Consider the following 23,037-nt stretch of genomic DNA (forward strand, 5'->3'; position numbering starts at 1 on the left):
GTGGATGTTGGAGATCTCTCAGGGACAGCCCTGGCTGGTGCTGGAATCCCGACATTCCCCTTCTTCCCTTTGTCTCCTGCTAAATTGTTAATATTCATGGGAGAGAGCACACACGAAGCTGCCATTGGTGCGAATGGATGTCTCAGCCTCTTTGCTGGGAGCAAGTTTGGGCGGAAGGCAGGGAGCATGAGGCAGGAGGGCAGGCGAGGCACGGTAGGGAGGCTCTGGGGAGGCCACGGAATCAAATCAGCATCGCCCAGTGCTTATCGAAACGGCGGAAAGACGAATGAAGGAGAACCTGGGCCTGCTTCGAGGTCTCCCCCTGGGGCAGGAAAGGGCAGATGGAGGCACATGGCCCTGTCTAGAAGTGCTGGGGGCCAGGTGAGGGAGGGCTGGCCCGAGAGGCAAGCCTGGGCTGGAGAGTCCAGTTCTGAGCGCCAAGGGGCCTGCTGCAGTCCTGAGGACTGGGGGCCGGGCCCTCCTCCTGGGTGTGTGAGTGGCGTGGTGGACTACGGCTCTTCGACATGGTTTGGGGCTTGCCCATCTTAGTCTCTTCACCACCTCCATTGGGCTCAGCTGTGAAAGGAAGGGACCAGCAGGGTGGATGGGGGATGTGATTGATAGCTGATCCAAATCCTGCTGAAGATCATTCCACTAGGTGCAGCATAGGAAGTGCCTCTCTAGAGTGGGCCCTTAAGAACTGGTAGCCTTCTTCTTACGATTGCTACCATTAGCTGGCCCCAAACTAGGATAGACAGTTGTCCCTTCTGTTTGTCTTTTTCTTTCTCTCCTGAGCCAAGAGGCTCTCGGATCCACTGCTGCCCGGTTCGATCTTGCCCAGTGATTCTGGCCACCATACCGCTTGTTTGACCAGCTGGGGTAACTGCTGGCTCCCTCAAACCTGGGGATCACTCTCCATTTGTCCTGTTTGCATCGCAGACTCCTCACCCCTGTTAGATAGGACGGGGCAGGGCTGGTTGAGGGTCAGCGTTGTTAAGTCACCACTTAGGGACGCCAGCATCCCGTGTCAGAGCACCAGCTTGAGTCCCGGCTTCCAGTCCAGCTCCCTGCTAATGCACCTGGGAAAGCAACAGAAGAAGGCCCAAGTGCTTGGGTCCCTGCCACCCCTGTGAGAGACCTTGGTGGAGTTCCTGGCTCCTGGCTCCTGGCTTTGGCCTAGCCCAGCCCTGGCTGTTGTGGTCATTTGGGGAGTGAACCAGCAGTTGGAGGATCTCCCTGTCTCTATCTCTCTGCCTTTCAATAGATAAATAAACAAGTATATATATATATATATATATATATATATATATATATATATATATTTTAAAAGATGCTGGCTAAGACAATTGGAGTTCTAACTCTGCTCCCAATTCCAGCTTCCTACTCGTGCAGATCCTGGGAGGCAACAGTGGTTGGGTCCACGCCACTCGCACATGAGACCTGGATTGTGTTCTCTGCTCTGACTTTGGCTTGGCTCAGCCCTAGCTGCTGTAGGCATTTGGGGAGTGAACCAGCAGATGAGAGCTCTCTTAATTGTTCTCTTTCTGCATCTCAAATACATAGTGCTCAGGAGCAAAGAATTTTGCACACTTTCTGGATAGAAAAACTAAAGGACCATTGGCAAACCTGAGTCTTACCATCAATCAGTACAGCAGGCCCAAACTGGACCCCAGTTTTTCTGTCCCAACCTAGCACTCCTTCCATAATCCTGCTGCAGTGAACCTGAGAATGTTCCCCTGGGTTTTTTCTGCCCCTCTGAGGCTCTGCAGGAGGGCTCTGCTGAGCAAGGTCAGGCTTTACCTAGTCCCGGGAATCTGGCTGATGCCAACATGATCTTGCCACCACCAGGACAGCTCGGGGTTTGATGGAAATCACTTTGACAACTCCAGGCCTTATTTTCTTTAACTTTTTTTTTAAAAGACATTAATGAATTTAAGTTATTTATTTGAAAGGCAAAGTTACAGAGAGAGAGAGTGATATCTTCCATCTGCTGGTTCAGTCCCCAAATAGCTGCAATGGCTGTGGCTGGGTCAGGCCAAAGCCAGGAACCTGGAACTCCATCCAGGTCTCCCATGTGGCTGCAGGGGCTCAAGCACTTGGACCACCTTCCACTGCCTTCCCAGGTGCATTAGTAGGGAGTGGAGCAGCCAGGACTTGAACCAGTGCCCATTTGGGACGCACATAACCTGCTATGCCACAGTGCCAGCCCTGTCTTATTCTCCCTGTACTCAGGCATGCCCTGTTCTGCTGTGTGTTTTAAGCTATTTTCTGGAAGGAAGGTAACCCCTTCAGTGGAATCAGCTTTAGAGTTTCAGTCCAGAGTGGTTTATTTGTTTGTTTTTTGTTTTTGTTTTAAGGTCTTCCTTCCATCGGTTCACTCCCTAAATGGCCACTACAGCAGGAGCTATGCCGATCCGAAGCCAGGAACCAGGTGCTTCTCCTGGTCTCCCATGTGGGTGCAGGGGCCCAAGCACTTGGGCCATCCTCCACTGCACTCCCGGGCCACAGCAGAGAGCTGGACTGGAAGAGTGGCAACCGGGACTAGAACCCGGTGTCCATATGGGATGCCGGTGCCGCAGGCAGAGGATTAAGGAAGTGAGCCAAGGCGCTGGCCCTGAGAGTGTTTTTTTTTTTTTTTTTTTAAAGATTTATTTATTTATTTGAAAGGCATAGTCAGAGAGAAGCAAAGGCAGAGAGAGAAAGAGAGAGAGAGAGTTCTTCCATTCACTGGTTCACTCCCCAAATGGCCGCAACAGCCAGAGGTGGACCAATCAGAAGCCAGGAACCAGAAGCTTCTTCCAGGTCTCGCATGTGGATTCAGGGGCCCAAGCACTTGGGCCACCATCCACTGCTTTCCCAGGTGCATTAGCAGGGAGCTGGATGGGAAGTGGAGCAGCTGGGACTTGAACCGGCGCCCATAGGGGATGCATGCACTGCAGGTGGCTGCTTTACTTGCTACACCACAGCACCAGCCCCAGCCCAGAGCACTGGGGGTAGACCTCTGGAGATGACGTGGGGCTGAGGGGGAAAAGGAAATGCTTCTGACTTCCAGCACACCTGGGTTTGAAGCTGACTCTAGAACTGAGCAGCTTTGTGACCTGGGAAGTTACTTCACCTCCGGCATCTCTTTCCCTGCCAGTGGCGTAGGGGAATGGCTGCCTCAAGAGTGGTGTGAGAATGGACAGCACGGCGTGCTGAGGGCATGGCCCTCGTAAGAGCTCAGGGAGTGCTGGCTGGCCACAGCAGGGATCTTTGCATTGGCTCTGGGCTGGCCAGTGGCCTCTTTGTTGTGGGCCTGCGGCCCCTGCCCCTCTGAGTTCCCTGGGTGAGTCGCTGTTCTCACGGTGGTTGGGGTTGGGTCTGGTAGGAAGTTCTTGACTTCCTTCCTTGCCTTTTGTAGACAGGAGTCCCTGGATGGGCGAGGCTTAGGAAAGAAGGTTCTGAGATGGTTATCACGCCTGCATTCCCTGTTCAGGTCCATGGTTCTGAGCAATCTCTTCACTTGTCTGGGCCTTGGAGATAAGGCTGCCTTGGCCTCTACGATGCCCTACAGCTCTGCCGTGTTTGGATCTTACCCCTGGGCATCAGTCATGTGCCTGGGGGAGCTGATAGGTTTCTTCACAGCTAGTGGGTGACCACGCCCCGTCGTCTCACCTCCGGAAGCCTGTCACGTGGAATGCTCCATGGATGACATGCCCCAGCTCTGTTTCGTCCTTACAAATCCAGACCCATCTAAGCCTAACTGGGTGGCTGGCTCTCCCTTTTCCTTCAGGGAGAGGTGTTGTGGGGGTACAAAGTGGGGTTCAGAGGGATATCAGAACCCACGTCTCCAACCAACCCCCACAGTCCCACTCCGAGTAAACCATCTGAGAAAACAACAAAAATGTGCTTTTGCTAGAGCCAGGGCAGGGGTTAAGACAAGGCCTTTGCCACCGTCCCTCCCACCCCCCAATTCAAAGCGAGCCCTCCTTCAGGCCCTCAGCGCCATGGATGCTGGGATACACCCTGGAGCCCCCGCCCCTCTCTGGGGTGGGGGCCTTGCATCCACACCGACCTGCAGCTGTAAAAGCACCCTAGTTCCAATGTCACATGCAATGGTAGGGCTGTCAGGAACCTCAGGAATCACTCGTTTTCATGTCCTCTCTGAATGGACAAGAAACCAAGGCCACAAATGGGTTGCGACTTGCCCAAGGTCGCACGGCTAGGACGGGTGCTGGTCAGGTCTGGGACTGGATTTTCTGACTCCAGGTGCTCTTTTTCACTTGATCGCGCCCATCGGCAGGCTCTCCCCTGCCTATTGTCCTGTGGCCCCTGAAGCTTGGGAGATGCAGCCCAGCTTTCGGAAAGAAGCAAGAGGAGCCGGGCTCGCTCCCAGGCACCTCTCCTAGGGTACCATGGCCTGGCTGCTTGCTCCAGAATGGCTCAGAGGGGCTGGGTGGGAAGCAGGAGGCCATTAGGACCCAGAAGCTCTCAGAGCATCCTGCTCTGCCGGCTGCCTCTCACCGCTCACTGCAGTGGTTCAGGATTCAGCAGCCTTGGAGAAGCATCAGCTGAGAGGAGCTATCACATGGGAGCCGGGAGCTGCTCAGCAAAGGTAGGAGTTGCCGACTAGGCCAGGAACCAGGGCCAGCCCCAGGGCCTGGTGATAAGTGCTGTGGTCCCCGACAGAAGGGGAGCACTCCCAGCGCCAGCTCACCCTCCCTTACGATGGGCAGTTTTGTCGGGGGATGGCCTCCCAGGTATCCCAAAGGTGGTACTGGGGTGTGAGCACCTCTGAAGCCTAGGGCTGGAGGGCTGATGGCCTTCTGCCGGCAGGAGGACTGACAGCCTGCAGCCAGCCCGTGCTCTCCACCCGTCTTGCTCCGTGGCACAGACACAGGGCCCCCACATCCTAGAGACGGATCCTTTGCCATCCAGGCTGACGGGTAACTGTGTCCTGGGGATGGCAGTGTCGCTCCCTAGAAATCTGCCCTGCTCAGTTGAGCACGCTCTTATCTGGAGGCAGGCAGGGCTTGGGTCCTCATCTCGACGGAAACTCCGGGTCTGAGAAACAGGTGAATCCCAGCGACACCTCTGTGGCCTTGGGCTGGGCACTTACACAGCTTGCATCCTGAGACACAGATATGTGGGACTTGGCTGAGGCCCTCCCTGCCGGGGGCCCAGAACTCCGTCCCTATGGTGGCAAAGCCTTCCAGGTCCTGAGAGGTGTGGAGGTGCAGGGGGAAGTGTTGGGGGAAGCAGTGGGAGGACGAGAGCCTCTGGCTGGGGTGGGAGGCACGACACTCTGAGAGCTGGAAGTGGAAGCAGGCTCCCTGGGAAAGTGCTACAGCAGCACAGCCCTTTCCTCCCAACCCCAGCCATCCAGGAGCGAGGGCCAAGGGGCCAGGGACGTGGGTCTGTCTGCAAGGAAGTAAACTGGAATCCTGGAACTCAGGAGTCATTGTGGCGGGGCTGAAGGGACTATGAAAAAGAGAGAAATGTCCAGTGCCTTCTTGCCCAGGGCTCCATCATGGCTGCATGGCACCCTTCCATCTCCACGTGGAAACCACGTCTCCACGTGGAAGCCCACACTGAGTGGGCCCTGCTAGGTCAGACTCTTGCTGTCCATCCAGACATGGGAGGCTAAAGCTACCGGGGACTCAGAACCACATCTCTGGGCCCCCCTTCACCAGTGGGAAGGCCGAGTCAACCATGGTATGGAGAGAAAGAGGCAAGGACGCGTCCCCTCATACTTCTCGGAGTTACTTTGTCCCTGGTAGATGGTCTTAGGGAAGCCGATGGCTCCACTTTTGTGCCCTCTCTTCATCTTGTCTGTGAGGCCGGAGTCTATGTGGCCATCTTAACTGTGAGATGAGTTTCCTGCTATCCCTGGAGAGAGGCACGTCTCTAGGCAGCTGTCCAAAGCTGAGACTGTCTCAAATCCAGAAGCCTGGGATACCCTTGCCAGAGGAGAGAGTCTCTGGCTGGCAAACAGATGATGGACTAAGTATTGCTGGAGTTTGTGCTAAGGGGCAGGATTCAACTGATGACTCGGAGTTTGATTAGATGCACACAGCTGCTCGCGGTACCCACTGCATGCGTGGCATGCCACAAGTTGGATTCATGCAAGGTGAGCGACGATGTCCAAACCCGCGGTGGTTGTAAGGCTGTAGTGGTGGAGGAGAATGAGGCCTGTCTGGCCATGTGCTCCTCATTCCTACAGTCACAGAAATGGTGGGTTTTCACATTGAGCAGCCACCAGATCCTCTGTAGCCCAGGCACAGGCGGAGATGTCATCACATGTAGGACCCATGCAAATCATCCAGTCCAACCATCCCACTTCACGCGTGAGAAAATTGGCACATGGAACTGGTGATGTGTCTACAGAAAGGCCATCAGACGCGGCATAGCCACAGTTTTCCTCTAAGTGGTGGAACTCAGCACCTTCTACTGAGCGAATCTGGGCAGCAAGAATAATGTATGAACAAGAAAAGCATTTTGAAAATTACCTTAGGCAACCTATTTCAGTTACATAGAAGTTCAACATAGTCTGAACGGACACACAGAACACCTTCCCCCGGGAAAAGGGGACGCTGAAAACACACACTTCCCCCTCCTCCAACTTCTCCCAGCTTCCTTCTCGGCTTTATGCTTGGCTCCTTCCACGATCACAGTGCTCCAGTCACTCTCACACCTACCCACACTCCTCACTCCTTATTCTGTGACTGTGGTTAACCGGCCAGAACCAAGAGGGCTTGGGGCCAGGGACCTTCCAAGGGTCAGCTCCAGGTCACTGGAGGCCCGAGGAGCTGTAGGCACCAGCAGGGCCACGGTGGCCTTGAGAAGTTGACGAGCAGGTGAAGGGTAGCTTTAGAGTGACACTTCATAGTGCCCTTGGGGTTCCGGGAGCAGGAGGGGCTGGATGAGCTGGCCTCCCAGTCTCCCTCCAGCCGGGACGTTTCGTTTTCACTGCACCTTTTCCACATTCCCAGAGTGGCCGCTCTTGGTCCTGGGAGTGGTGACGTGAGAAGAGACTAACGGGAAGTCCCCATTTCCAGGTGATAGTTCTTGAGCGGTGAGAGATATCTGTAAAGACAGCTAAAATTCAACCACCATTGACTGGATGCTATTACATTCCAGCCAATGTGGAGGTCGCCCTCATGCACAGCATAGCACGCTGGGCAAGAGAAGTAGCCCTGGGTCGGAGCCCAGATCTTGCCACACACTAGCTGTGTGACCTTGGGTAAGCGACTTAATCTCTCTGGGCCTTAGGTTTATCCCTTGCAAATTGGGGATAAGAATAATGCCATCTCATAGGGTTGTGTGAGGATTCACATGAGTTAAAAAAGGGGAGGGTTCTCAGAACATTCAGAAACATTATTGCTTATCACTAGCATTGTGATTAATAAATCACACAGGAGCCTCCACACACGGCCGTGACACAGCTTTTATTCCCTTTGTTTTACAGACGCATTTGTGAGGAAACTGACACTCCGAAGAGCCGCATGGTCAGAGGACTGCTCAGGCCCCGGGCTGCAAAGTGAACTGGTGCTCCTTCCACCCTCCCGTCAGTGCCTGCCGTTCCGAGGAAAAGCGAGATCTGGAACTTTACATAAGCAACCCGAAAACTGGGGCGCTATCCCAGAGAGCAGCGGGACCCTGGGAGAGGGAGACAGAGGACTCAGACCCGCTGGCTGACAGCCTTGCAAGGGGAGACGGGTATGGAGAACAGGGGAAAGGAAATGGAAGAGGAGGGGCCGGGGGTCGCTCAGAAGCTGGAGTGCTGAGTGCACAAGGCTCCCACCCCTCGGTTTCCTGCTTCTTCCCAGTGTCCTAGGCAGACCTTGGAGCCACCTGCTGCCACCAAGGGGAGACAAGCGCCTGAGCCCTCAGCTGCTTGGCCTGCTGCTTGGCCTGCTGCTTTGCAGCCAGAGGGACCCCTCCCTCCCTGCTCACAGGCCGCTTTGAGGAGCCTGTGTGCCTGGCCCCAGCACCAGCTCCCCACGGCCCCGCAGAAAAGTTGGCAGCCTGGGCCTGGGCTCAATATCCCAGGGCTGTGGACTAGGATGGGGGATGGGCCTGTGACAGGAGGTACCCTGGGTGTCCTCCTTCGGCCCCATGGAGTCCTCACCCATCCCCCAGTCATCAGGGAACTCTTCCACTTTGGGGAGGGTCCCTCAGACCCCAGGTCCCTCTACTGCCAGCGGGGTCCCGGAGGCGGGGCTGCGGGATGTAGCTTCGGAATCCGTGGCCCTGTTCTTCATGCTCCTGCTGGACTTGACGGCGGTGGCTGGCAATGCCGCCGTGATGGCTGTCATCGCCAAGACACCCGCCCTCCGAAAATTCGTGTTCGTCTTCCACCTCTGCCTGGTGGACCTGCTGGCTGCCCTGACCCTCATGCCTCTGGCCATGCTCTCCAGCTCCGCCCTCTTTGACCACGCCCTCTTTGGGGAGGTGGCTTGCCGCCTCTACTTGTTCCTGAGCGTCTGCTTTGTCAGCCTGGCCATCCTCTCCGTGTCCGCCATCAATGTGGAGCGATACTATTATGTGGTCCACCCCATGCGCTATGAGGTGCGCATGACACTGGGGCTGGTGGCCTCTGTGCTGGTGGGCGTGTGGGTGAAGGCCCTGGCCATGGCTTCTGTGCCAGTGTTGGGAAGGGTGTCCTGGGAGGAAGGCCCTCCCAGTGTCCCCCGGGGCTGTTCACTCCAATGGAGCCACAGTGCCTACTGCCAGCTTTTCGTGGTGGTCTTCGCCGTCCTCTACTTCCTGCTACCCCTGCTCCTCATCCTCGTGGTCTACTGCAGCATGTTCCGGGTGGCTCGCGTGGCTGCCATGCAGCACGGGCCGCTGCCCACGTGGATGGAGACGCCTCGGCAACGCTCCGAGTCTCTCAGCAGCCGCTCCACTATGGTCACCAGCTCGGGGGCCCCGCAGACCACCCCTCACCGGACGTTTGGGGGAGGGAAGGCAGCCGTGGTCCTCCTGGCTGTGGGAGGACAGTTCCTGCTCTGTTGGTTGCCCTACTTCTCCTTCCACCTCTACGTGGCCCTGAGCGCTCAGCCCATTGCAGCGGGGAAGGTGGAGAACGTGGTGACCTGGATTGGCTACTTCTGCTTCACCTCCAACCCTTTCTTCTATGGCTGTCTCAACCGGCAGATCCGGGGGGAGCTCAGCAAGCAATTTGTCTGCTTCTTCAAGCCAGCTCCGGAGGAGGAGCTGCGGCTGCCGAGCCGAGAGGGCTCCATCGAGGAGAACTTCCTGCAGTTCCTTCAGGGGACAGGCTGTCCCTCGGAGTCCTGGGTTTCCCGACCCCTACCTAGCCCCAAGCAGGAGCCACCTGCTGTTGACTTTCGGATTCCAGGCCAGATAGCTGAGGAGACCTCTGAGTTCCTGGAGCAGCAACTCACCAGCGATATCATCATGTCGGACAGCTACCTCCGTCCTGCCCCCTCACCCCGGCCCGAGTCATGATGGGCCCTGGACGCTTGGAGGGAGATGGGGCTGGGGGCCGGTTACCATGGCAAGGACCACCTTGTGGGACCACCTTTTCCCAGCTAGCTGGGGCTGGGACTGGAGTCTCTGCACACAGCTTTTGCTTAGTGTTTCCTGGGTCAGGAACAGAGCCCAGAGGATGGACGTCTGGCCAAAGCCTTGGATTTGGCTGTGCTCTTTGACTACTGGGGGAGGGAACCTGGGTATGGTGAGACGGTGACGAGAGAAAGGGTTACAAAGGTGAGAGGAAACCTCTCGACCCAGGCACTTTCTATGCCCAGGAAGCAGGGCGATTCCCTAAAGGCAGGAGGTGGAGGATATGGGACAGCAGGCCAGGTTTGCAGTCATTCTGGGGGCCATTTAGGATATTTCATTTCTCAGTGTAATTGGCTAGGGCAGAAACTGCACCCAAGCAAGGTAAGAAAACGACCCGACCCACGTCTTATTTCCTTGAAAGGTTTAAAAAGAACTAAATTAGAGCCAAGTTGTTTCCGTTTGAAATGACAGCTCTTTTTCTGATTTCTAAAAAGTTTATGTCTTTGAAAGGCAGAGGCAAGGGGGAGGGTGGAGAGAAGGAGGGGAGGGAGAGAAAGGGGGGAAGAGAGAGAAAAGAAGAGTGAAGAGAGGAGGGGAGAGAAAGAGAGAGAGCGTGAGCTCCCATCTGCTGGTCCACGCTCCAACTGCCAGCAAAGGTTGGTGCTGGGGTGGGACCAGGCCGAAGCAGGGAACTGAAGTCAAGAATACAATCCAGGACTTCCATGTGGGTGGCCGGGACCCTGCTGCCTCCCAGGGTCTGCATTAGTAGGAAGCTGGAGTCAGGAGTTGGGAAGTGGGTCCAGGCACGCTGATGTGGGGAGGCAAGTGTCTTAATGGCTAGGCCAAATGCCGGCCAATTTCTCTAGTTTTATACCTGAGATTTCTTTAAATTGAGAGGGCCAGCAGGGTGTATTCCTTTCCCGAGTTTGGCCAGAAGCAAAGGAAAACAGAAATTGGAGTACATGGAGCAGAGGACAGGAAAGCCCTCTCCTACTCAGGAGAAGCCTTTCCGTTCTATGTTTCAGTCTCTCCTAAATTTAGGGCTTGAGCTCAGCAAAGACAGTAAGACAGCTTGGCTTTTCCTCCCTGTCTTTTAGGATGAAAGCTAGAATTGGGAGTTGGACGGGTTAGCATTTGAATTGCTAAGGCTACCTGATACAGAGGCTAGGGAATCACCCTGTGAGTAACACTGCGAATCTTTCTTTCCAGGTCTGGCCTCCCTGATCTCTCTCCTCTCGGCAAGTGACCCACCTCCAGCCCCCTGGACAATCGGGTACAAGAGTCGAAGGTTGGGCATGGGAAGGGTGGGGTTTCCATGGTCCGTTAATGCCTCTCTACTCCTACACATCGCTCTCAAAATTAGCTTCAGTGACAAAGACTTACATCTCACTCCTCTCTGCAGCCCTGGGTTGGAGAGAGGGCACAGGAGTTGGGCTCAACTGCTCACTAATTGAAACTGTAGGATCCATGGTGGTTTTTATTGATAGTGGTTATTTTTAAGAGAGAGAGAATGATTACAAACTGGATAGGACATCCTAGCTAGGACCACCTGTCCATTCCACTTCCCTAAATTGAATCAGGCCAACACCAAAGGGTCAAGGCAGGCTGAGGGGGTGGTGTGGTTTATATTCAAACAAATTCTTGAATCACTGAGCATCAAAGGGGGGAAATGGGCTGATGGGAATGGGATAGTTTCCCCGTTTAACAGCTAATAAATAATTTTTATGATCAAAAGTTATATTGATATCAACATTGACTCCTTCAGTTCAATGCAGTGCATAATAGGTGAAAACCCACTATTCCTTGGGACCCATACAGAGGCTATACAGTCATTGCCTTCAAGTGATTTATAGTCTAATTTGATTGTGTTTTACAGTGTTTAGATTTGGGAAGCATTGCAGAATGTTTGAAAACTATATTGGAGCATATATCCATGGTTCTAACTTCCGCAAGTTACCTACTTACAGCAAGATACCTACATAGAGCTTCCTGCAGTGTGGAGAGTATGGAGGCTGTAAATTAAGCTCTCTAATGAAGAAAAAATTCTCAAATCAAAGTGGGCAAACATAGCCCTCGTCCTAATGATCTAGGGCATTTTCCAGGTTTCTGTCTTCCCACAACTAGCCTACAAGTCCAGTCTAATGCCTATTAAAGAAATCTCTCACAAAGACAGTATAGTGAGGAGAGTGACTGAAAAACAGGTTCACCTCTCTCTCTCCCCTTTAAGATACACTCATACTGAGGAATCTCATTCCTGGTTGGTGGGTGGAAAACTTTCAACCACTACTCAGCTAGTAGACCCGCAGCACTGCCAGTAGGTGGCAGTGTGAGTCCAGTGGAAATAAGGAAAGGTGTGTGTCTGTTGGGGGGAGGGAACCTGGAGGGCCTTAAACATTGCCTGGCAGCCATTTTGTCCATTTATTTTGCCTTTTCCTCTGACTTTGCACTCCAACCCTTCCTTCACATCCATCAAAGAAGTAAGTTCTGAGTGCAAGGATATCTCTCATTCAGGTCGAAAACTCCTGACACTGTGATCTCATTGGTGTTTATCACAGAGTTTGACAGACATGGGTTCATTTGCCATTTATTTTTCCCTGTGAGAGTGAATTATGAAGGAAATAAAAATGTTTTTCTATTATGCTCAGAACTTTCCTAACATTTCTGCTATGACCATCTTCCAGGAGTTGTCTGGATGCCAGAACAGGCTGGTAAAATTCACTATGTAATCCTAAACTCTCAACATTGTCCTCGGACAAAGCCAAACCTTCCTGGTACACTGAAGAATGAGCAGGTTGAGGCAATCATCTTGTCAGTTACTTTTTTCCTGCCTTCTGATGGTGTGGGGGACTCCCAGTCCTGGAGCTGGGCCTTCTCTTGTCAAGTGTCCCAAGGCAAAAGGTAAAAAGGGTTGAATTTTGTGAAGTCAGACAGATCTACTCACTCACTGTGCGAACTTGGGAAAGCGGCTTCATTTCTCTGAGCCTATTTCCTCATCTGTAAAAATGGGGATTATTATTACCTACCTCACAGGGTTGTTGTGAGGATGAAGAGGTGAGATGTGGAAGCACCTAGCCATGCCTGGCAAATAGGTACTCAATAAATATTGGTTTTTCTTCCCTTTCCTCTTGCCCTTTTTCCCTAGAAATATTGATGGCAGTAAAGCAATTCCTTTTATCTTAACAGTCATTTAGGAATGAGCAGGAGACCTTTCAAACTTCGAAGTCCTGGCACTGATAAACGTTATGGCTGTTGAAAGTGACTCTAATCCTTTGATCAAACCTTTCTAATTAATGAATCATCATTATATAGACCTGTCCATTGGGGCTTTATATTGTAATGCTTAGACTCTACTGGGGAAATAATTTTTTTTCTTTTCTTTTCTTTTTTTTTAATTTTTGACATGCAGAGTGGACAGTGAGAGAGAGAGAGACAGAGAGAAAGGTCTTCCTTTTGCCGTTGGTTCACCCTCCAATGGCTGCCGCGGCCGGCGAACCGCGCTGATCCGATGGCAGGAGCCAGGTGCTTCTCCTGGTCTCCCATGGGGTGCAGGGCCCAAGCACTTGGGCCATCCTCCACTGCCTTCCCGGGCCATAGTAGAGAGCTGGCCTGGAAGAGGGGCAACCGGGACAGAATCTGGCGCCCCAACCAGGACTAGAACCCGGTGTGCTGGCGCCGCAAAGTGGAGGATTAGCCTATTGAGCCACGGCGCCGGCCTGGGGAAATAATTTTAATCATAGGGCAAGGAAATAAGGGCTGCAAAAGAGCTCTTCCTAGAATGTATGGAGAGAGTAACTGGCACTGTTTGTCAGTTTAATTAATTTAGGACCACCTTCATGGTATTCTCAGTGAAAGGGCGTTATCAGCTAGGGGCTTTTACAGGGGATTTATTATCAGGTGACAGTATAACTGAGAGGCAAATTTTACTACACTTCCCTTTTTGGTGTGGGGCAACAGGAAATTTAAGGAGACTCCCAGTATGCACTGGTTTGTTTCACAGTGAGGGGCTGAGGTTGACTTACATTAAATCCTATGCCCAAGAGTAGCGTGTATTGGAGAGAAGGGCAGCGTGGACATTTTATGGAGGAATTACATGCTTACTTGTCACGCTACAGAGCATCTAGTCACAGAGTAACTAGTGATTTCAAGTGACGCTTTGCCGACATAGGAGCTGGGCAAACTGACATTCATCATTAATAGCACAGAGTCTAGGATACACTTTGAGAGCACGAGGCATGGGCCAAGGAGGGCCAAAGAGGGGTCGCTTAAGTCCAAGGCATGGTGAGGCGTGGCCGGGACCTAGGCTGGGCACTTTGTTCCCATCCCAACCGCTGGAACAATCCGGACACTGCCTCAGTGTCTTCAACCCGGGGGCGGGGGGCGCTGGGTCTCCAACAGCCAGAGATCGATGAAATTTTCTGGCCAGCGAGAAATTCTCATCAGAAGTTACCGTGGGGCTGTGGGGGCTCTCATTTGGGAATTTCCTCCCTTCCTCACCTCCCCCATGCATCCGCTGTGTGACTCTCTGGGAGGGCACTCTGAGTTGGAGGCCTCGGTCTTTCTCCATTCATCCAAACCAGGTAGCGAGAGATTAAAGCTGGGAGGCGCGCAGTGAGTTTGACAGAACCCCGCAGCTCGGCAGAACCGCCGCCCAGCCCAGCCACACCTCCCGACGACTTCCGCTTTCGGTCTCACCTCCTCTCCCAGAGTGGTTCACGCGGTAACGGCCGCAGGGCGTCACCGGAAATGTCGTAAACGCCGGATATCCGGTTCCTCGGGGCGCTAGGGGCGCTGACGGAGAGGGCCGCCGCCCAGCCGTAGACGCTGCCTCAGCCGGCCGAGCCGCAGTTACTGCGGTGTGTGACTGAGCCCGGGCCCAGCCGCCTGTCCCGCCGCCGCCATGGGCTGCACGTTGAGCGCCGAAGACAAGGCGGCGGTGGAGCGGAGCAAGATGATCGACCGCAACTTGCGGGAGGACGGAGAGAAAGCGGCCAAAGAAGTGAAGCTGCTGCTCCTCGGTGAGGGGCTGGGGGCGGGGCTGCAGCGGTGGCCGGGAGAGCCCAGGTCCTGGCCGGGCCGGCCGCGAGGACCCCGAAGGGATTTGTAGGGTTTGTCCGGCAGGAGGCGAGGTCCTGGGGCTCAGGCCCCGGAGGGTGAGATGAAGGGGTGGGGTTTTGGGGTTGTAGAAATCAGGCTGGGAGGGTGTGACTCCGGGCTGGAATTAGGTTTAGCAAAGAGTTCGGGAGAACAGGGCGGTCGGACGGTGAGACTTTATTAGGACTATGGGAGACGCTCATAAAAGAACTGATGTTAGAGAAGGTTTTACGTTGAGTTTGAGCTTGTTAGTAACAAGGAGGAGAGGTTAAGGTGCTTGCTGGATTTGTATAATGATTAGTGAATTTGAAGCGCGGTGACACTATAAAATGAAAGCACTTGAATGTTAAAAACTAAGAATAATTTTTTTTTTTTAAGAAAAGACAAAGCGGTGAGACACGAGCGATTACTTTGAACAGAGATCACTCGCACGAAGTGATTACCTAGGGAAAGAGCATGTTAGTAAGGCGGGGGAATCCTGGATTACGTAGGAACGTGCAGGTGAAGGGCGGAGATACGTGACAGATGCGCAGGTACCAAGGAAAAGAGCTTGGATGCAGGGCTTGTCTGTGCTTTCCCACCCTTTTCGTTTTATAACTCCTTCCCCAGGTTTTATTAAAAGAAGGGGGAGTGGTGTGAGCTGAGGGTACTGAAAGAATGGCTTGTTACGGCTTGTGGCAGATCTGTGGACGGCAGATTGCACATTGGAAGTTGTTTGAATATTTGTTAGGGATACCGTGCAGTGGGGATAGAGTTATTTTAGGGTAAGTTAGGGATTGAGCATGCTTACTATGAAGACTGTTAGATTTCTGGTGAGCTCTCTATCTTGTTTGTTCTCTTCCAGGAAAAAATATTGGCCTCAGGAATCACTGTTTATAGTTTCTGGTATCCGTTTGAACCCATTACACCCTGAGTTTTCAATTTTGTGAATATTCCCGTGACATAATGTTTATTTCAGAGTTAACATAAGTGGTATATTTATTGCTTGACTTTAGTTTTTTATAGATGCCCTCTATATAGGACCATGATACATAATGGGTTAAGTGGCTTTTGTGTATTGTCAGATGCATCTTAGCGCAATTTAGTTTTGAAATTTTTGAAACTCAGTAAATCATATAAAATGTCCTTGTGTTAACTTACAATAAACCAAGCCAGATTTCTTCATTATTAGTCTTTACTGTAGATCAGTTAGAGAAGAATAAATAGGCGTGATGATTTCTGTAAGTAATAGAACTTGAGACTTATTCTGTATTTCAGGATGTGCTTGGTGCCCCTGACAGTGTCTTTTAGTGTTAACATACTGGCTTGGTTGTAGATTGCAGAAACCCTGGTAACAGCTTTGTTGGATATAGGAGAAAAGTTATACATTGGAACCTGAGCTCTCAGTGTGAATAGCTGAACTTCTGGAAGGCTCTAGACTGCCACTGTCTGTATCACAGGTATCTTCTGTGCATAGGCATGGTCCCTGGCACTTGGTCGGCACTTCTTAAATATTTACTGTTAACAAGCATAAGCCAGCTAATGTAGGTCATTTGTCCTTAGGGCCTTTCAGAAGTTTGATGGGAAACACAATATTCAAGGTATTAGCATTTTCTATACTGATTGATTGGTTATGAAATTAAGGGGTTTTTTTCCCCCTCAGGACATTAGCCCATTGTAATACAGTTATAAACTGTGAGACTTTATTCCAAATGGCAGGATTTGGCAGGCAGAACTTGGGCAAGCAGAACTTGTCCAAATGTCTAGAAAAATCTTTATTCAGGACTTTATAGATAGTGCATTTAATTAAAAATAAAACATATGGTGACTTAGGAAAATTGAAAAGCAGTAAATAAAAAAGTACTAACATTTTCTTTTAATTTTTACTTTGTTTTTTCAATAAGTTTTTTTTCTTTTTTAAAAAAAAATTATTTATTTGACAGGCAGAGAGACAGAGAGTCCTTTCCTCTCTCAGTTTATTCCCCAAATACCTGCAACAGCTCCAGCTGGGCCAGGCCAAAGCTAGGAGCTGGGTCTCTGCTGTGGGTGGTAGGAACCCAAATACTTGGGCTTTGTCTGCTGCCTCTCATGTGCATTAACAAGAAGATGGATCTAGATCTGAATTGCAAGTGGGCCTCAATTCCAGGCACTCTAATAGGGGAAGCAGGCATCCCAAGTGGCAGCTTCGCCCACTGTGCTGCAATGCTTACCTTCAGTGAGATTTTTAATATTCTTGAGCAAGTCAAATCAACAAATTCAAATAGGTTGCAGAGATATATTCTCTTGCTTGAGACATATACACAGCTATGTAATTGTCTTCATGTTGTTTCTCTAAGGAAAATATACCCAGTACTGTATACAGATTTTGTTTTTGCTGTAGAATATATCTCCTTTTCTGTATATATAAGTCATTTTTATTTCATCATTATGAAATTATCAAACTTAATATAAGTTGAGGCCTGTGTACTTATCCTTGTCTCTCCTGGCTCAGAATGTTCTCTTTCGTAAAGGCATATAGTGTAGCATAAATATTGACAGCCTGGACTCTGAAGCCAGACTGCGTCAAATCCTACTTCCCACACACTAGTGATAATTCTGGGGAAGTTATTTACTTAATTTCTCCCTGCCTCAGTTCCCTTATCTAAGATGAAAAAAAAATAGAGCTATTTCATTATGTAAAGCAGAACACTGAGTACTACCTCACTGAATATTAGTTATTGTTGTCATTATTAACTCAAAGTGATTGTTACAAATTATAGGTACTATAAAATTCAAATCAAGAAGCCAGTGTGGACTTAGGGAAAATTTCATTGTTATAATTCTTCTTTTGATTTCTTCTGAATTCCTTTTTGGTGGTGTTAGCAAGATCTTGATAAGCTAAATTAGTGTAGAATCACAGTTTTCTATTCAAAGACAATATTACATAATAGATAGGATTACATATATTACATAATAGATAGGTACATAGGATTTCATACATGTGTGCTGTTTGCAGATTTTTTTGTAGAATTTTTTTTAAGTTTTTGTTTGCTTATTATTTATTTGAAAGGCAGAGGAATAAACAGAGAGTTCTTCCATCTGCTGGTTCAGTCCCCAAACACAACAGCTAGAGCTGGGCCAGCCAAAGCCAAGAGCCAGGAACTCAATCTGGGTCTTCCTTGTGGGTGACAGGAGCCCACAAGGAAGTCCTTAAGCCATCACCTGCTGCCTTGGATCTCAGGCAAAGCTGGGACTCTAACCCAGGCACTTCGATTTGGTGTGCTGGTGTCCCCAGCGGTAGCTGCACCTTTGCCTCTGTCCCTGATTTACTCAATTAGAGGACTGGTTTTTGTTTGGAATTTTTGAGAAGCTATTTCTGTACTTAAGATGACTTTTCCCTTCCTCCAGTGAATTAATGAACTACTTGCTGCCACTCGCCCCAAGTCATTACAGCCATGCGTGAGATAGTAATGTTTCAATCTGTGACAGACCTCATGTGTGAGGATCTAGACCAGGTAACTTAGGTGTATAGTAGGCTCTCCAAGTGATTTTTTTTTTAAAGATTTTATTTATTTATTTGAAAGTCAGAGTTACACAGAAAGAGGAGAGGCAGAAAGAGGAGAGAGGTCTTCCATCCTCTGGTTCATTATGGTTCACTCTGGCACAAATGGCCAGAGCTGCGCCGATCCGAAGCCAGGAGCCAGGAGCTTCTTTCAGGTCTCCCACATGGGTGCAGGGGCCCAAGAACTTGGGCCTTCCTCCACTGTTTTCCCAGGCCATAGCAAAGAGCTGGTTTGGAAGAGGAGCAGCCGGGACTAGAACCGGCGTAAATATGGGATGCCAGCACTCCAGGCCAGGGCGTTAACCCACTATGCCACTGCACCGGCCCCAATTCCAGTGACATTTGTGTCAGTACACTCTGATGTTTACACAGTGCCAGAATCGCATAACAATTCACTTCTGAGAACGTATCCCATTGTTAAGTCACGCACGATTATATATTCAGTACACAACTTGCCTTCCCTCTTCTCTCTTACCCAGATCCACCTGTTGTGAAATTTTTGTTCTGGCACCAGCATTTTCAACAACATCTAGGCTGGAAACATTTTATTAAAATAGTTATTTTTTTTTATTTTTTATTTTTTTAAAGATCTGTTTATTTGAAAAGCAGAGTTAGAGATCTTCCATCCACTGGTTCACTCCCCAAATGACCGCAGTGGCCAGGGCTGGGGTAGGACAAAGTCGGAAGCCAAGAGTTTCTTCTGGGTCTCCCACATGGGTGTAGGGGGCCCAAGGACTTGGGCCATTCTTCACTGCTTTCCCAGGCACGTTAGCAGGGAGCTGGATTGGAAGTGGAATAACCAGGAATGAAACCAGTGCCTTTATGGGATGCCAATGCTGCAAGCCGTGGCTTAATTTACTGCGCCACAGCTCCAGCCCCTAAACGGTTATCTTTTTTTTTTTTAAGATTTATTTATTTACTTGAAAGTCAGAGTTACACAGAGAGAGGAGAGGTAGAGAGAGAGAGAGGTCTTCCATCCGATGGTTCACTCCCCAATTTGCTGCAATGGCTTGAGCTGCGCCAATCAGAAGCCAGGAGCCAGGAGCTTCTTCTGGGTCTCCCACGTGGGCACAGAGGCCCAAGGGCCTGGACCATCTACTACTTTCCCAGGCCATAGCAGAGAGCTGGATAGGAAGTGGAGCAGCCGGGTCTCGAACCAGCACCCATATGAGAAACTGGTGCTTCAGGCCAAGGTGTTAACCCCCTGTGCCACAGCGCTGGCCCCAACAGTTATTTTTTAATCACATCTTTTAAAAACGAGTTCATTTGAAAGCCAGAGAGCTCGCACATATGCAAGAGAAGTTTCCTATCCTGCGGTTCATTCCCCAAATGCCTTCAATAGCTGGGACTAGGCTAGTTGAAACTAGGAGCCAGGAACCCAGTCCAGGTATCCCACATGGATGGCAGGGAACCAGTTACTTGGAGCCATCACCTGCTGCCACCCAGGGTACACATTAGCAGGAAGCTGAAATTGGGAGTGGAAGTAGGATTCCAACCCAGGCGCTCTGATGCAGGATGTGGATGTCCCAAGCAGTATCTTAATTGCTGTGCCAGTAGCCTGCCCCGCTCTCATTTTTAACTCCTTTCTTTCTTTTTTTTTTTTTTTTAATATTTATTTATTTATTTGGAGGTCAGAGTTACATAGAGAGAGGAGAGAGAGAGAGAGAAAGAGTTCTTCCATCTGATGGTTCACTCCCCAATTGGCTGCAACGGCTGGAGCTGCGCTGATTCAAAGCCAGGAGCCAGGAGCTTCCTCCAGGTCTCCCACATGGGTGCAGGGACCCAAGGACTTGGGCCATCCTCTGCTGCTTTCCCAGGCCATAGCAGAGAGCTGGATTGGAAGTGGAGCAGCCGGGACTAGAACCAGCACCCATGTGGGATGCCGGTGCTTCAGGCCAAGGCGTTAACCCACTGTGCCACAACGCCGGCCCCTAACTCTTTTCTTGCTGTCATCTCTTACAACCAGCCAGTTGTCAAGTCCTTGACTCAGTGAATACCAGTTACCAGATTTTAGATTTCAGGGGCCAGCAAAATAATTTTTTAAAAAATTTAAACTGACCTAGTTTTTTTTTTTTTAACTAGTAAGTAGATTTCAAAAATACTACTGTCTGTTATGATTACTTTAGGGTTCCCTTCCCTCCATGAAACTTTTGTGATGTTCTGAATTGAATATGATCTGTCCTTCTCTTTTTGAAGCCTCACAGTGCTACATCTGCCATTTATAGTATTGTTATTTATAAATGTAGCTGCCCTTAAGTATATGGTCCTTTAGGACAAGAAGACTGGATATTTCTCATCTTACATCTGTTGTAGGACCTAATATAAGGCTAAGGTGTTTTGCCTTACAGAACATGTCTGCCACTCATACAAGTAAAGGATTTATTGAAAGGACACAATAGGCGACTTCATAGAGATTAGCCATTCAAGGATAGAAAAGAGGTGGAATACAAGCAGATTGCATGCTCATGGACTGTGATACTGACCCTTCGCCTCCTCCCTCGTTTCTCCTAGATCAGAATGACTACTTGCGTGCTCTACTACTAAGTCACCTTCTCACATAGCTTTCTCTGCTTACAGTGACTGCCCGATCTTCAACTTTTGTTTGCTGACACCTTCTCTGCCTCTCATACCACCTGACCTGATAGTTAAGTGCTTTGTGTCATCTGACACAGGCTCCTGAGATCCCCATCCCTGGTTCCTATGAAAGAATATCAGGGCCGGCACCTTGGCTCACTAGGCTAATCCTCCGCCTGCGGCGCCGGCACCCCGGGTTCTAGTTCTGGTTGGGGCACCGGATTCTGTCCCAGTTGCTCCTCTTCCAGTCCAGCTCTCTGCTGTGGCCTGGGAAGGCAGTGGAGGATGGCCGAAGTGCTTGGGCCCTGCACCTGCGTGGGAGACCAGGAGGAAGCACCTGGTTCCTGGCTTTGGATCAGTGCAGCGTGCCATAGCAGCCATTTTGGGGGTGAACCAACGGAAAAAGGAAGACCTTTCTCTCTGTCTCTCTCTCATTGTCTAACTCTGCCTATCAAAAAAAAAAAAAAAAAAAAAAAAAGTATCAGCTTGGCCCAGCCTTGTTAGGTGCCTGCCACAGACTAGTCATCTGTGAAAGGGATGTGCCAGGATTAATTGGGTATCATGAGATTTAGAAGGCTCATCCTCTTAAATATTGGTATGGTTCAAATTCTCTGTTAAAAAAGCCATGGCCCAGCCCTGGCCATCGTGGCCATTTGGGGAGTGAACCAGAGAATGGAAGATATTCTCTGTGTCTCTCTCTCACTGTCAGCTAAATAAACAATCAAGATTTATTTATGTTTTTGAAGGTCAGAGTTACAGAGAGAGAGAGACAGAGAGACAGAGATCTTCCATCCACTAATTGACTACCCAGATGGCCACAATGGCCAGGGTTGGGCCAGGCCGAAGCCAGGAGCTTCTAGATCTCCCACATGGGTACAGGGGCCCAAGCACTTGGGCCATCTTCTGCTGGTTTCCCAGGTGCATTAGCTGGGAGCTAGATTGGAATTGGAGGAGTCAGGTCTCAAACTGGCACTCATATGGGATGTCAGTGTCACAGGTGACAGCTTTACCCGCTCCGCCACAGGCCAGCCCCTAAATAAATATTTTTAAAAAGTCATGGCTAGAGAGTTTAAATAATAATGACAATTCCTGCTCCAATGTAGATATTAAATATAAGTTCAACATGATGGAATGAAATGTAACTGCTACATTTTTATATTTATGAGCACATGCCTGCTTTTGTCATTTTGTATAGTTGGAAGACAGATTTAACTAGGGTACAGGGTTTTACATTATTATTATCTACACATTCAACTCAGAATAATTAGTCATCTGAATTTAATTACTTTTAATTTTAGTTTGAGTTACTTTTTCTTTAAAAATTTTAAATTTTATTTATTTGAAAAGGAGAGAGAAAGAGAGGTTGACAGATCTCATCTGCTGGTTCATTCCTCACATGCCTGCAATGGCTGGGGCTCAGCTAGGTCAAGGCCAGGGATGTAGAACTCCATCTGGTCTCCTGTGTGAGTGGCAGGGACCTAAGTACTTGAGTCATCACCTGCTTGCCTCCCAGGGTGCTCACTAGTAGTAGGGGGCTGGAGTTGAGAGCAGAGCCAGGACTCAATTTCAGGCACTCCAGTAAAGGATTTGGGCATCTTAACTGCTATACCAAATGTCAAGCCCAGAATTACTTTTTTATATGGATATCGTCAGTTCAGGGCCTATTCTTCATCATCACTTTGCTAATTTTTCCTCTGTTATTTCTGTGAGCACCACAAGATTGTCCAAAGCTAAGGGAAGAGGTAAAACAGATTGTTTTGTTCTTTATATATAGCATTTTTTTTTAAGGATTTATTTATTTTATTTGAAATGCAGAGTTACAGAGAGGCAGAGACAGAGAGAGAGGTCTTCCATCCACTGGTTTGCTCCCCAAATGACTGCAACAGCTGGAGCTGAGCCAATCTGAAGCCAGAAGATTCTTCCCGGTCTCCCATGTGGGTGCCGGGGCCCAGGTCTTGTGACATCTTCTACTGCTTTACCAGGCCATAGCAGAGAGCTGGATTGGAAGTGGAGCAGCCGGGACTCGAACCAGTGGCCATATGGGATGTCAGCACTGCAGGTGGTGGCTTTACCCGCTATGCCACAGTGCCAGACCCTATGTATAGAGTTTTTTTTTTTTTTTTTTTTTTTTTTAAGATTTATTTACTTACTTGAAAGTCAGTTACACAGAGAGAGTAGGAGAGGCAGAGAGAGAGAAGTCTTCCATCCGCTGGTTCACTCCCTAGTTGGCCGCAATGGCCAGAGCTGTGCCGATCCGAAGCCAGAAGCCAGGAGCCAGAAGCTTCTTCTGGGTCTCCCATGTGGGTGCAGGGGCCCAAGGACTTGGGCCATCTTCTACTGCT

At 50.0% G+C, this 23,037-nt stretch overlaps 2 protein-coding genes across 3 annotated transcripts in view; both read left to right on the forward strand.

Annotated features, from left to right (window-relative positions):
- Nucleotides 1-8,007: 8,007 nt before the first annotated feature.
- On the forward strand, nucleotides 8,008-9,453 carry GPR61 (G protein-coupled receptor 61). Its single transcript, XM_062193463.1, has one exon. It carries the CDS (start codon nucleotides 8,098-8,100, stop codon nucleotides 9,451-9,453), a length of 1,356 nt encoding a protein of 451 aa, XP_062049447.1. The 5' UTR covers nucleotides 8,008-8,097.
- Nucleotides 9,454-14,296: 4,843 nt separating this feature from the next.
- The window catches only part of GNAI3 (G protein subunit alpha i3), a 50,786-nt gene continuing 42,045 nt past the window's right edge, over nucleotides 14,297-23,037 (forward strand). For both annotated transcript variants that reach the window (XM_062191904.1, XM_062191905.1), the window contains exon 1: nucleotides 14,297-14,525. In XM_062191904.1, the coding sequence (XP_062047888.1) occupies nucleotides 14,408-14,525 (118 nt within the window). In that variant the 5' untranslated portion in view covers nucleotides 14,297-14,407. The remainder of the gene's footprint in view (nucleotides 14,526-23,037) is intronic.

Source organism: Lepus europaeus, chromosome 5, assembly GCF_033115175.1.
Source record: "Lepus europaeus isolate LE1 chromosome 5, mLepTim1.pri, whole genome shotgun sequence".
NCBI classification, from domain to species: Eukaryota; Metazoa; Chordata; class Mammalia; order Lagomorpha; family Leporidae; genus Lepus; species Lepus europaeus.

Excerpts from the sequence above, each read along its gene's own strand:
- GPR61 (XM_062193463.1), top strand. The coding sequence starts at position 8,098 with ATGGAGTCCTCACCCATCCCCCAGTCATCAGGGAACTCTTCCACTTTG.